Below are 12,762 nucleotides of genomic sequence, written 5' to 3' on the forward strand. Positions count from 1 at the left end.
TTTGAAGGTCAAATATGGCCACAAAACAGCTTGTCAGGACTATAACTTTGTCATTCATCATGTAACTTTGAAATACAGTGAAACCTTTGCAATTAAGACCACATGTGGGCCTTTTGAAAAGTGGTCTTAAGAGCCAAGTAGTCTTAATGCTGTGTTCTCATGAATTTTGAATGGCTAATGTTGATAAAAAAAGTCCCTTACGCAGCTGACACAACAATACATCCAAAGAATATTATTATTAAACAAAAGGAGAATCACTTTTATACACAATTTTTGTCAGAATGTTGCCAATATGTTATCAGCAGCATACAAATCTAATAAAGCAGATAAATGTCCAACTATCGCATGAAAAATGGAACCAAGCAAATAACGTTTTCGAGGGATGGAACAATTTAAAAATTAACACACCTGTGCGATCTTTCCAATGCCAAATAAGTCGGTCAACTGCTGTTGAGATTTAACATGACTCACGTTTATTAAATCAATTTTTTCTTTTAGATATGGTACGTGGGTCAGTTTAATATCTATCACAAACATGACCATCTTACTAAATTATCCTAGCTGTTAATGTTAAATTATTCGCTGTCTTGAATCTTTAAAGTGTGGACCAAACCACAGGTGGTTAACGTGTGGCTATGATATTTATTAGTAAAAGCATTGTTTTGATTTAAAAATAATCAAATTATAATGAAAAATCAACTTCTCTGAAAAAAAAATAAGGAGATGGATTGTTGCCCATAATACTTATCTCCTTACCTCAAGTGAAAAGGTCACTGACAGAGGTCAAGGTTTGAACTTGGTCATTAAACAGCTTGCCCGGACTCTAACTTCAGATTTGAAATAAACATTTAAAATAAAAAATTTGATCTTTTTTACCACAAATATCTACCATAAGAATTTACCAAAAATGTTTACCTGGTCCTGTACAAACTTTGTTAAAAATGCCGATGGGGTCGAAAGTGGCCACCCCACATGGTCATATTATTTATAAAGACTTAAATAGTTCCAAACCACAGGTGGTTCGCATGTGGCTATGATATTTATTAGTAAAAACATCATTTTTATTAAAAAATAATCAAATTATAATGAACGAGAGCGCAGAGCGTTGAAAGTCTATTTGCAAGATACAGGAAAGTTTCTGCTGAAGTAAATGTTAAAGGATTAGTTGTCTGAATGAAAATGTAAAAGGCTATCAAAAAGTTTTTTTATGAAAAACAAGACTATTGCCAAGCAATAAAAGTCCCCTACCCAGTCCCCTACCTCGCATAAAGCAGTAATATAATTGTCTCCCTTTGTTTTCAAGGGACATAATTCTTTTAAGTTTGCCAGCTTGTAGATGATAATTTTCTAAAAATAACTCGCTTTTGCCAATAACAGAATTGTTTTACAAACGAAATTTGTTTAAGTTTCTAAGAACGTTTTTTCACGTAGAAAGGTCTTAGAAAAATTAACTAAAAATGGTGTTAGCAATGTTCTTGAAAGAAAATGTTAGAAAAAAGTTTCTAAATGAAAAATTGTAAGAATTACGAAATATTATATTAAATTTCTATTTTGTCTGCCCAAAATCAGGAAAGGCTTGGAAAAAGGACAACTGTTTCCCCTGTGATTTTGAAATGCGGTATTACGTTGCAAATAGACTAAAAATCAACTTCTCTGAAAAAAAAATAAGGAGATGGATTGTTGCATATAACACTTATCTCCTTACCTTAAGGGAAAAGGTCACTAACAGAGGTCAAGGTTTGAACTTGGTCATTAAACAGCTTGCCCGGACTCTAACTTCAGCATTTGAAATAAACATTTGAAATTAAAAAATTGAACTTTTTTACCACAAATATATACCATAAGAATTTACCAAAAATGTTTACCTGGTCCTCTACTAACTTTGTTAAAAATGTTCATGGGGTCGAAAGTGGCCAACCCACATGGTCATATTGTTTATATGGACTTAAATAGTAAAAAGCTTAAACAAATTCTGAAACCTCAAGTTTTTGAAATAATTCCGGTCTGTTGCATTTGTAATTCACTGGAGCTTAAAAAAGAGTTAAACAATGAAAACTTCAAAAGTCTATAAAAAAAATCGGAATCCACAAGGGTAACAGGTTTAATATTTGTTGTGTAAAGTTGTTTATTGTTCAGCTACTATGTTTGTTGAAATAATGACTGGTGCCAAAACTGACCACGCCCTGCATTTTGTTTCCTTTTACATGAAAGGTTTGATATTTTGCTTCCAACATTGTACCATGGGAGCTGTTTCCTTTTACATGAAAGGTTTGATATTTTGCTTCCAACATTGTACCATGGTGCTGTTTCCTTTTACATGAAAGGTTTGATATTTTGCTTCCAACATTGTACCATCGTGCTCTTAGAAGTTTGTTCCAATCATACTATTGGAGTCAAAACTGGCAAGGCTCAGGGGTAACAAGATTCATACTGACTTGTTTAGTGAATAACTTTGAAAAGTTGTCTGAAACAATAAGGGTGAGGGTTTAATATTTGGTGTGTAACATTGCATGGTGGCCCACTGCCGATCCTCTACCAAGTTAGTTCAAACCATTCCCATGGGGTTAAAATTCGCATTTGTCCAAGGGGTTACTTGTTTTGCTTATATGTGTATTTTGAAATCTTTGAAACTGCAAGCCCCAGAGGTTCATTATTTGGCTTTTCACATCTTACAGTGTTCCCCTGCTAAGTTTTGTTCAAATAATGTCCCTTCAGTAAAATCTTGCAGGGATCAAAGGGATTTACATAGACTTACATAGTTAATAAGTAAAGCTTATGTCTAAAAACTAGATCAATGGGTAAAATCTTAGAAAAACCTCCTCCATCTTCTCTTAACGCCTTATTTTTGATCTTGATGAAATGTGGTAAGAATGTGTACTTTGACAATAACACATGCATTGTGCAAAAAGGGATATTCTGCCATATTTGTCTTTGTCTGGTTAAGAGAAAGCCTGCTTGCTATATTAAGTTGAAGCAAGGTTTTGTGGTCTCAATAGCAGACAGGTTAGCTCCTGGCCAGACTGCAAATGCAAAAGTTGTCTGGTGATGCGTATGATACGGGTCATATCTAGGAATAGTTAGAATTTTGTCATGTGTGTCCAAAAACTATGTCACAGGGTCAAATCTTAGAAGTGCATTGTAAACACTCTAGAGGCCATGTTTATGACTCAATCTTTAGGTTACTTAGTCAGAATGTTTCTCTTAAAAATATCTAGATCAAGTTTAAATTTTTGGTTACGTACATGCAAAAACTAGGTCTACAGATCAGATCTTAGAAAAACCTTGTTTCCACTCTAGAGATCTGTATGACTCGTTGTTAAGGAATGGTGGTAAGAATGTTATTTTGACAATATCTTGACCAATTCATAATCAGAGTCATCTGCATCTAGAAGCTAGCTCGATCACCTGGTCAAATCTTTAAAAACAAATCTTACCACTTAAAGGGGTATTTTCACAGATTTTGGCATGAATTGAAGTTTGTCATTAAATGCTTTCTATTGATAAATGTAAACATGGGATCTAAAAAGCTCCTGTAATAAACAAGCATAAAATTAAAGAAAGAAAAAAAGTAAACTTCAACTGGGCTTGAACCACTGACCCTTGGAGTAAAAGTCCACTTGGCCATCCGTGCTCATACAATGAGTGATGTATTTCATACTTTATATATTAAGCAATCCTCGTAGTATCCCAAAATAAAACGACAACAACAACAAAACTCTCAAAATTATTCAATGCAACGCTATATAATTTTCATGTTTTTAAATCTTTATTATTCAATGCAACGCTATATAATTTTCATGTTTTTAAATCTTCAAAAGATGCATATAATGGATATTTTAGAGCACGGTAAATGTTCAGTATTACTGTTCTCTCATAAATATCATAATTACAATGAAAATGTGCGAATCTGAAACATTTTTTTTTTATTTTGTTGTATTACCAAAACGTGTAAAGGCTTCTTTAAGGGGCAACATTAATGACTCAAACTTGACAAAAGTAGGTGAGAATGTGTATCTGGAAAATATGTAGGCAGGGTTTGAATTGATCTAAATAATTTAATCACAAGGGCAAATTATGAAAAAAACTAAGTTCGACTATAGAGGCCACATTTATGACTCGAATTTAATTAACCAACTGGTGTACTTAAACTTTAGAGCCATAATTGCCCTCCTGTTGCAATAAAGGAAGGTAATTTCCAAGGGAAGTCGTCTAGTTTTGGGAAAAGATCTATAGTGAACTGTTTTCAACAATACCTGCTTTTACTAGGTTATACTCATTGGGATCACATGTGAGTGCTTTCTGTCCACTTAAGATTTTATATAAATGAAAATTATGTTGGAATAACCTCTTGAACTGGTCTGCTGGATTTGCTTAAAATCTGTTAGCTGAAGAACCACAATATTTGGTATATTGAAGAAAATGTAGCTGAAAAAATTGTGTGAAATTATTGACCTTTTTTTTAGCTCACCTGAGCACAACGTGCTCATGGTGAGCTTTTTGGATCACCTTTTGTCTGTCGTGCGTCGTCCGGCGTCAACATTTGCCTTGTTAACACTATAGAGGCCACATTAAGTGTCCAATCTTCATGAAATTTGGTCAGAAGATTGGTCTCAATTATATCTTGGATGATTTCGAAAATGGTTACGTTTGCTTGAAAAACATGGCTGCCAAGGGGCGGGGCATTTTTCCTTATATGGCTATATTAAAATCTTGTTAACACTCTAGAGGCCACATTTATAGTCTGATCTTCATGAAACTTTCTCATAAGATTCATCCCAATAATATCTTGGACGAGTTCGAAAATGATGCCGGTTGGTTGAAAAACATGGCCGCCAGGGGGCGGGGCATTTTTTTTTCTTATATGGCTATAGTAAAACCTTGTTAACACTCTAGAGGTCACATTTATTGTCCAATCTTCATGAAATTTGGTCAGAAGATTTTTCTTATTGATATCTTGGATGAGTTCGAAAATGGTTATGTATGCTTGAAAAACATGGCTGCCAATGGGCGGGGCATTTTCCTTATATGGCTATATTTGGCTATAGTAAAATCTTGTCAACACTCTAGAGGCCACATTTATAGTCCGATCTTCATGAAACTCAGTCAGAAGATTCATCCCAATAATATCTTGGACGAGTTAAAAAATGATGCCGAATGGTTGAAAAACTTTGCCACCACGGGGCGGGGCATTTTTCCTTATATGGCTAAAGTAAAACCTTGTTAACACTCTAGAGGTCACATTTATTTTCCCGATCATCATGAAACTTGGTCAGAAGATTTGTCCTAATGATATCTTGGATGAATTCGACAATGGTCTTGGTTGCTTTAAAAACATGGCCACAAGGGGGCGGGGCATTTTTCCTTATATTGTCCAATGTTCATGAAATTTGGTCAGAAGATTGGTCTCAATAATATCTTGGATGAGTTTGAAAATATTTATGTTTGCTTGAAAAACATGGCTTCCAAGGGGCGGGGCATTTTTCCTTATATGGCTATATTAAAATCTTGTTAACACTCTAGAGGCCACATTTACTGTCTGATCTTCATGAAACTTGGTCAGAAGATTCATCCCGATGATATCTTAGAAGAGTTCAAAAATGATGCCGGTTGGTTGAAAAACACTGCTGCCAGGGGGCGAGGCATTTTTCCTTATATGGCTATAGTAAAACCTTGTTAACAGTCTAGAGGCCACATTTATTTTCCGATCTTCATGAAACTTGGTCAGAAGATTTGTCCCAATCATATCTTGTTATCTCAGGTGAGCGACTTTGGGCCTTTCAGGCCCTTTTGTTTCATTAAGTATTTAAAGATGTTCTAGGGAGGTAAGTCCTCTTTTAAATGACTGTTGATTTTTCAGTGTATAAGGATGAATTATTTGAGGGTGGGTTGGAGGCATCAAAGTCTGTGAAGTATCTTATGTACCATTTAATAAAGTGGATATAATAAAGTCATTGTATCACCAAGTAAGAGTAATATCCTGGCTAAAAGGCAATGGTAACACATCAGTGATTTTTGTTTGCATCATATTTATACCCCCATTACGATTGGTAATGGGGGCTTTATAGGAGTCACTTTGTCTGTCGGTCTGTCTGTCCAGAAAATTTCATCCGATCTTCACCAAACTTGGTCAGAAGTTAAATCTAGATGATGTCTAGGTCAAGTTCCAATATGGGTTACGCCGGATGAAAAACTAGGTCAAGGGGTCACTTAGTGCGTTTTAAACCAAAAGTTTGTCCGGACCATAACTGTGTGATTTATCGTTAGATTTTAAAATGACTTGGTACATTGTTGATATCTCCAAGGTCAAGGTCACACTTGGAGTTGCCCATACATGAGCTTGTCCGGGCCATAACTTTGTCATTTATTGTAAGACTTTCAAATCATTTGGCACATTTGTTCACCATCATTGGACAGTGTGTCATGCGAAAGAATTACGTTGATATTTCCAAGGTCACACTTTGAGTTCAAAGGTCAAAAATGGCCATAAATGAGCTTGTCCGGGCCATAACTATGTCGTTCATCTTGAGATTTTAAAATCATTTGGCACATTCTCCGTCATCGACGGGGTGTCATGCGAAAGAATAACGTCGATATCTCCAAGGTCAAGTCAAAGGTAAAAAATGGCCATAAATGAGCTTGTCCGGGCCATAACTATGTTGTTCATTGTGAGTTTTTAAAATCATTTGGCACATTTGTTCACAATCATTGGACGGTGTGTCATGCGAAAGAATAACCTCGATATCTTCAAGGTCAAGGTCACACTTTGAGTTCAAAGGTCAAAAATGGCCATAAATGAGCTTGTCCGGGCCATAACTATGTCGTTCATTGTGAGATTTTAAATGACTGTACATTTATTTTGTTCACAGTCATTGGACGGCATGTCATGCGAAAGAATTCAAGAGTTCAAAGGTCTAAATGGCCATAAATGAGAATGGCATAATAATTCTTAAAAAATGCCATAAATTAGCTTCTCCTTTTTTGTGAAGACAGCTTGCAAAATATTCTGTGTCAATGCAGCATGTGGGGGTATACGTCACGTCTGTGACAAAGCTCTAGTTTACAACTGTTTCTTTGTGGATTGGGATATAAAGTGGGATAAACCATAACATGAGGAAAAATGAATCATTATTAATATGATTATAAATAACAGTTTACCAATTGTTTATAAGTGAATGTTTAACTGGATTTAAAAATTATATCCCTGTATAATCAACTCAATAAACCAATTATTAAGCTTATTGTCCCCTAACGGTGAAACCAGAGGGGACTTGTGGTTTGCGCTCTGTGAGTCTGTCTGTCACACTTTTCTGGATCCTCTGTCCGTCCTGGCTACTATCTCCTCCTAAACTTTAAGCACTAGAACCTTCAAACTTACACACATGGTAGCTATGAGCATATGTGCGACCCTTTACTATTTGGAATTTTGATCTGACCCCTGGGTGAAAAGTTATGGGGGTTGGGATGGGGCCGGGTCAGAGATTTTCACGCATTTTTTTAATTCATGTACTTAAACATTGGCCATAACTGTTGCAATATTGAAGATAGCAACTTGATATTTGGCATGCATGTGTATCTCTTTGAGCTGCACATTTTGAGTGGTGAAAGGTCAAGGTAATCCTTCAAGGTCAAAGGTAAATCAAACAAATTCAAGGAAAGTAATACACTTTAAAGGGAGATAATTAATGAACCTGCCAAATGATAATTTTTTTTTAAATAAATCAAAGCGGCGCAGTAGGGGACATTGTGTTTCTGACAAACACATCTCTTGTTTTATGTTATTTTACATTAGCTTCTTCATTTCTACACGGATTTACTTCCAATTGATACTGAACATCTCATATGACAATATGATCAATCTCAACTATGCATGGCCCCATTACTAACCCTGGGGCGCCCACTGGGTCAAGCATGCGGCGTGGGGATACGCGTCGGCCTTTGCAGCGCCATTTCTTGTTTCATTTTGTTCTTACGTCAAGAATTATGGTTGCTATGGCAACAAATAGACTCGAAATATTGCTGAAAATGGTGGATCCTGCGATAACATTAAAAGTTCTTAATATTTTTTCATGAAACTTCAAACATGGACAGATGGCAATATGGAGATTATGCATGTCATTTCATTTTGTTCCTACGTCAAGAATTTTGGTTGCTATGGCAACAAATAGACTAGAAATGTTGCTGAAAATGGTGGAGTTTCACCGGTAGGGGACCATATTGCTTGACAAAAGTCTTGTTGACAAATTTTATTTTATTTTAATTTTTTTTTGGGGGGGGGGGGGAATTCGGTCAGATTATTGGGAAAAAATTTACTTTTTGCAATCTGGAAGCAGCCTGTAAGAGGCTGTCATTTTGACCAAAATAAATAATTGCACATATAGGTCAAAAGTATCAAGTCCAAACTGTAACGTCATCATTAAATATACAATTTAAAATAACCTTGACTATTGTGTTCAATATTTTGCAATACCAGGTTGCATGAAAGACCCATGTTCTGATTTCAAAGGTCAAGGTCCCATTTGATCAGTTTGAGCTTTCCAGACAGCAACTTCATCATTCATCATGTTATTTAACTTAACACACACATGTTCACCATCAGGCTTGTCACCTTTTGACCTGTATTTCTAATTCTAATGGTCAAGATTGCACTTTAATAGAGGTCATAATTATGTCTAATTTTGGCTTTATACAGGTTTTCGGGAATGTGGCGGTCTCATGCTATGTTAAATAGTTTACCATAAATGTTCACCACATGGAAAATGCATGTTAAATGCATATCCCTTGCCATTTGTGCAAAGATCAAGTTCACACTTATAGGTCCAGAATCAAATGCATGGTTCAGCTTGTTTCATTATTACGAGCATTTTTGGCACACCTGAGCAAGAAGTGCTGATCGAAGGTGAGCTTTTGTGATCAGTCAGGTGCGGTGTGTATCGTTTATCACTAAAGTTGAGCTCTTTACCACTGAAGAGGCCATATTTGCAATGTTCTGGTCATGATTGTTAAAAACTAGGTCACCATGTCAAATCTTAGAAACAGGGGATCCACAGAAATCAGCTGATTTTACATTCCAATGTTCACTTTTGAGATTGATGCAACTTAATACATTTTCAGCAAGCCAGCTGAAACTATCCAACAGATGTATGAACGTAGTATGGAGGACTTCTATTCATTATGTGATCAAGTGGAGTCTAATCTTGTAAGTATTTTAACCTGTGTTTCAACAAAGTTATTGGTTGATGTAGGGATATTAGATTTGTTTATGCTGGTCAAGTGTATGGGCAATCCGCTTCAAACAATTGGTTTCTTGTCAATTACTTGGGTTTGCATCGACCAATCGCAAGCAGGTATGATGACCTAGCTTGGGATAGTACTTAGGTCTAGTTTGGTCAAGGTCACTGTAACTGAAATTGAAGAAAGAATTTCCGCTCAAAATGAGTTTGTGTGAAGTTATTTAGTTGAATTTGTGTGCGTACGTTTAAATGAACAGTTATCCTAGGAATCAATGGGAACCATTTTGGTCAAAGTCCAGATCACTGTATCGAGAAATAGAAACATGTTTTCCACTTAATAACTTCAGTTTTGATGAGGGTATTATACCGAGATTTTGGGTGCTGGTACTTAATATGCAGACAAGGCTTTCTGTTTCATTTGGAGCCATTTAGAAGGTCAGGGTCATTGTCACTAAAAACTTGTCTATTGAAATAAGTGGCCTAAAATTTCACTAGTTCTGACTAAAAAGTTACATTTCCTGTCCTTTATTTTATATTCTGTCAAAGTTTTTGGTAATTTTACAACATATTTAGTTATATTTTTACAGAATCTTAGTTTAAAATGATCACTCATATTAAACTAAATTTTTTAAGGTCATTACATGAGTGCCAACTTTTCGGATAATACGCTTCTTTTTTTGCAACTTTTTATGCTCCCCGAAAAATTTGGAGGAGCATTTACATGTAGTTGCCAGTTTGTCCTTCCTTACTTCCTCCCTTCTGTCACACTTTTGTTACAGTTTCTCATAGCCCCTTCAATATTTTACTGATCTCTTACATATTTGGCATGTAGGTACCTTGCATGGACCTCTACCTTTGGATGAGGTTTGAGGTCGATGGGGTCAAGGTCACTGAGGCTAGTAATAGATTTTTCGTCACACTTTTGTTACAGTTTCTCATAGCCGCTAGCGCAGTCAATATTTTACCGATCTACATATTTGGCATGTAGGTACCTTGCATGGACCTCTTTTGATGAGGTTTGAGGTCACTGTCATCAAGGTCACCGAGGCTAATAATTGATTTTTCCATCACACTTTTGTTACAGTTTCTCATAGCGCCTTCAATATTTTACCGATCTCTTACATATTTGGCATGTAGGTACCTTGCATGGGCCTCTACCTTTTGATGAGGTTTGAAGTCACTGGGGTCAAGGTCACTGAGGCTAATAATAGATTTTCTCAAGGTCACACATTCAATCAAATGGTTAAAACATTTAGCAACTTATGCAACTATAAACATTCGAAAGTCCAGCAATATACCTAAATCATGAATGTAAGGGGAGCATCCATCATTTTCAACAATACTTCTTGTTTGTAGAGGCCTCGTGTTTTGTCCAATCTTATGAAACTTTAGTGTTTATCTTGCCAACCTTAACGCAAAGTTCAAATATGGGGCACGAAAGTACTAAAACTAGGTTACCAGGTCAAATCTTAGATCAATATTGTTAGCTTTTCAGATGTCACATTTATTACTAAATCTTGATGATACATGGTCGTAATGTTAACGTTGCAATATCCAGGCCGAGTAAGAATCTAGGTCATGTGCGTCCAAAAGACTAGGTCAGCTGGTCAAATCTTAGAAAAACCTTGTCGCCACTCTTGGGGTCACATTTATGACTCAATCCTGATGAAACTTGGTCAAAATGTTTATTTTTGTAATACCTAGGCTATTTTTGAATCTGGTTCAAGTGCATCAAATACTAGGTCACCAGACCAAATCATAGACAAATCTTGTTACATTTGCAGAGGCCACATTTATGACTCAATATTTATGAAACTTGGTTAGAATGTTTATATTTAAAATACATACACAATTTTTGGCGTAGCTGTATTAAGCCAGCTTTTCACCTTACCTGACCTTTGTAAGTGTCCATTAAAATTCAAATAAAATTTCCCGCTGCTAGGTACAAATGAATACACTTCATTTATTCCATTGGCTGATTTGAGTATACCACCAGAACATTTGAAACATATCCGCGTCTTTGTAACACTGTTTTACTACATGAAACAATTTAATCTCTAATGAAAAGGCTTAATAGATAGAACAGTTTTACACTCAATTCTGGACATCAATACAGTTTGTGCGTGCACCTTTTATTTTCAGAGGATTGCCAGGGCAAAAGCGTTTATACTAAAAGGCTATTTTCTCATATTTAGTACTTACTTCCATATTCCTGTCAACATGTTAACATGTAAAAGTATAAAGATCAGTGGAAGCGAGGCCTCACTTTAATGAATTGCATTTCAACCCGCAAGGCATCGGGTCAATTCGCCGCCAGTGTGTGAATGTCAGAGTTTATATACAGGTCATCACTGAAGTTCGCGGCCAGTAAAATAATCGTTATATAATAAAGACGCTATCCGTGAACTAGGTGACCTGGAATTTTCTTTAGACCAGAAATATGTTAAATGTAGATATTCAGCAATATAATTATGGTATGTCAATAATAGATTATTAATGTGTTTACAACAATACAATGATAATATTTTTTTTGATTAATTTAACAATAATTATTCCACCATATTGACTAATTTATTAAGCATGAGCGCGATGATTCTCGATACTGTTAATAATCGAATCAAATACCAATGTCCGACAAACCACTAAAACAGGTTTGTTCGAAGAACGTGCCTATAAATACGGATACTTCGCGTGTGGCCAGTTGACTCATATGTTTTAATTTCACTTCCATTCTTCTTTTTGTTTTTTGTTTTTATGCCCCCCTTCGAAGAAGAGGGGGTATATTGCTTTGCTCATGTCGGTCGGTCTGTCGGTCGGTCCACCAGGTGGTTTCCGGATGATAACTCAAGAACGCTTGGGCCTAGGATCATGAAACTTCATAGGAACATTGATCATGACTCGCAGATGACCCCTATTGATTTTGAGGTCACTAGGTCAAAGGTCAAGGTGACCCGAAATAGTAAAATGGTTTCCGGATGATAACTCAAGAACGCTTATGCCTAGAATCATGAAACTTGATAGGTAGATTGATCATGACTCACAGATGACCTCTATTGATTTTCAGGTCACTAGGTCAAAGGTCAAGGTCACAGTAACAAAAAACATATTCACACAATGGCTGTCACTACAACGTAGAGCCCATATGGGGGGCATGCATGTTTTACAAACAGCCCTTGTTTATCAATAGGTTTATGACCAGCAATATGTAATAATGTAAAATAAGCCGCGAAAACTCCGCGTAACATCCCGTACTGCATGTGATGCAGCTAAGAACTGCACAGAAAAAGACATTCGCTATCCTTGATCTCATTCATTGAACTATCAACGCCGTATATCTTTTTATGTCCCCCACTATAGTAGTGGGGGACATATTGTTTTTGCCCTGTCTGTTGGTTGGTTGGTCTGTTGGTTGGTTTGCGCCAACTTTAACATTTGCAATAACTTTTGCAATATTGAAGATAGCAACTTGATATTTGGCATGCATATGTATCTCAGAGCTGCACATTTTGAATGGTGAAAGGTCAAGGTCATC

At 36.1% G+C, this 12,762-nt stretch overlaps 1 protein-coding gene across 1 annotated transcript in view; it reads left to right on the plus strand.

The window, feature by feature from the left end:
- LOC127872919 (mediator of RNA polymerase II transcription subunit 29-like) overlaps window positions 1–12,762 on the plus strand; it is a 57,250-nt gene that overhangs the window by 39,354 nt on the left and 5,134 nt on the right. Inside the window, exon 3 of the mRNA XM_052416458.1 lies at window positions 9,112–9,196. Coding sequence (XP_052272418.1) covers window positions 9,112–9,196 — 85 coding nt within the window. The remainder of the gene's footprint in view (window positions 1–9,111; window positions 9,197–12,762) is intronic.

Source organism: Dreissena polymorpha, chromosome 3 (genome assembly GCF_020536995.1).
Source record: "Dreissena polymorpha isolate Duluth1 chromosome 3, UMN_Dpol_1.0, whole genome shotgun sequence".
Taxonomy (NCBI): domain Eukaryota; kingdom Metazoa; phylum Mollusca; class Bivalvia; order Myida; family Dreissenidae; genus Dreissena; species Dreissena polymorpha.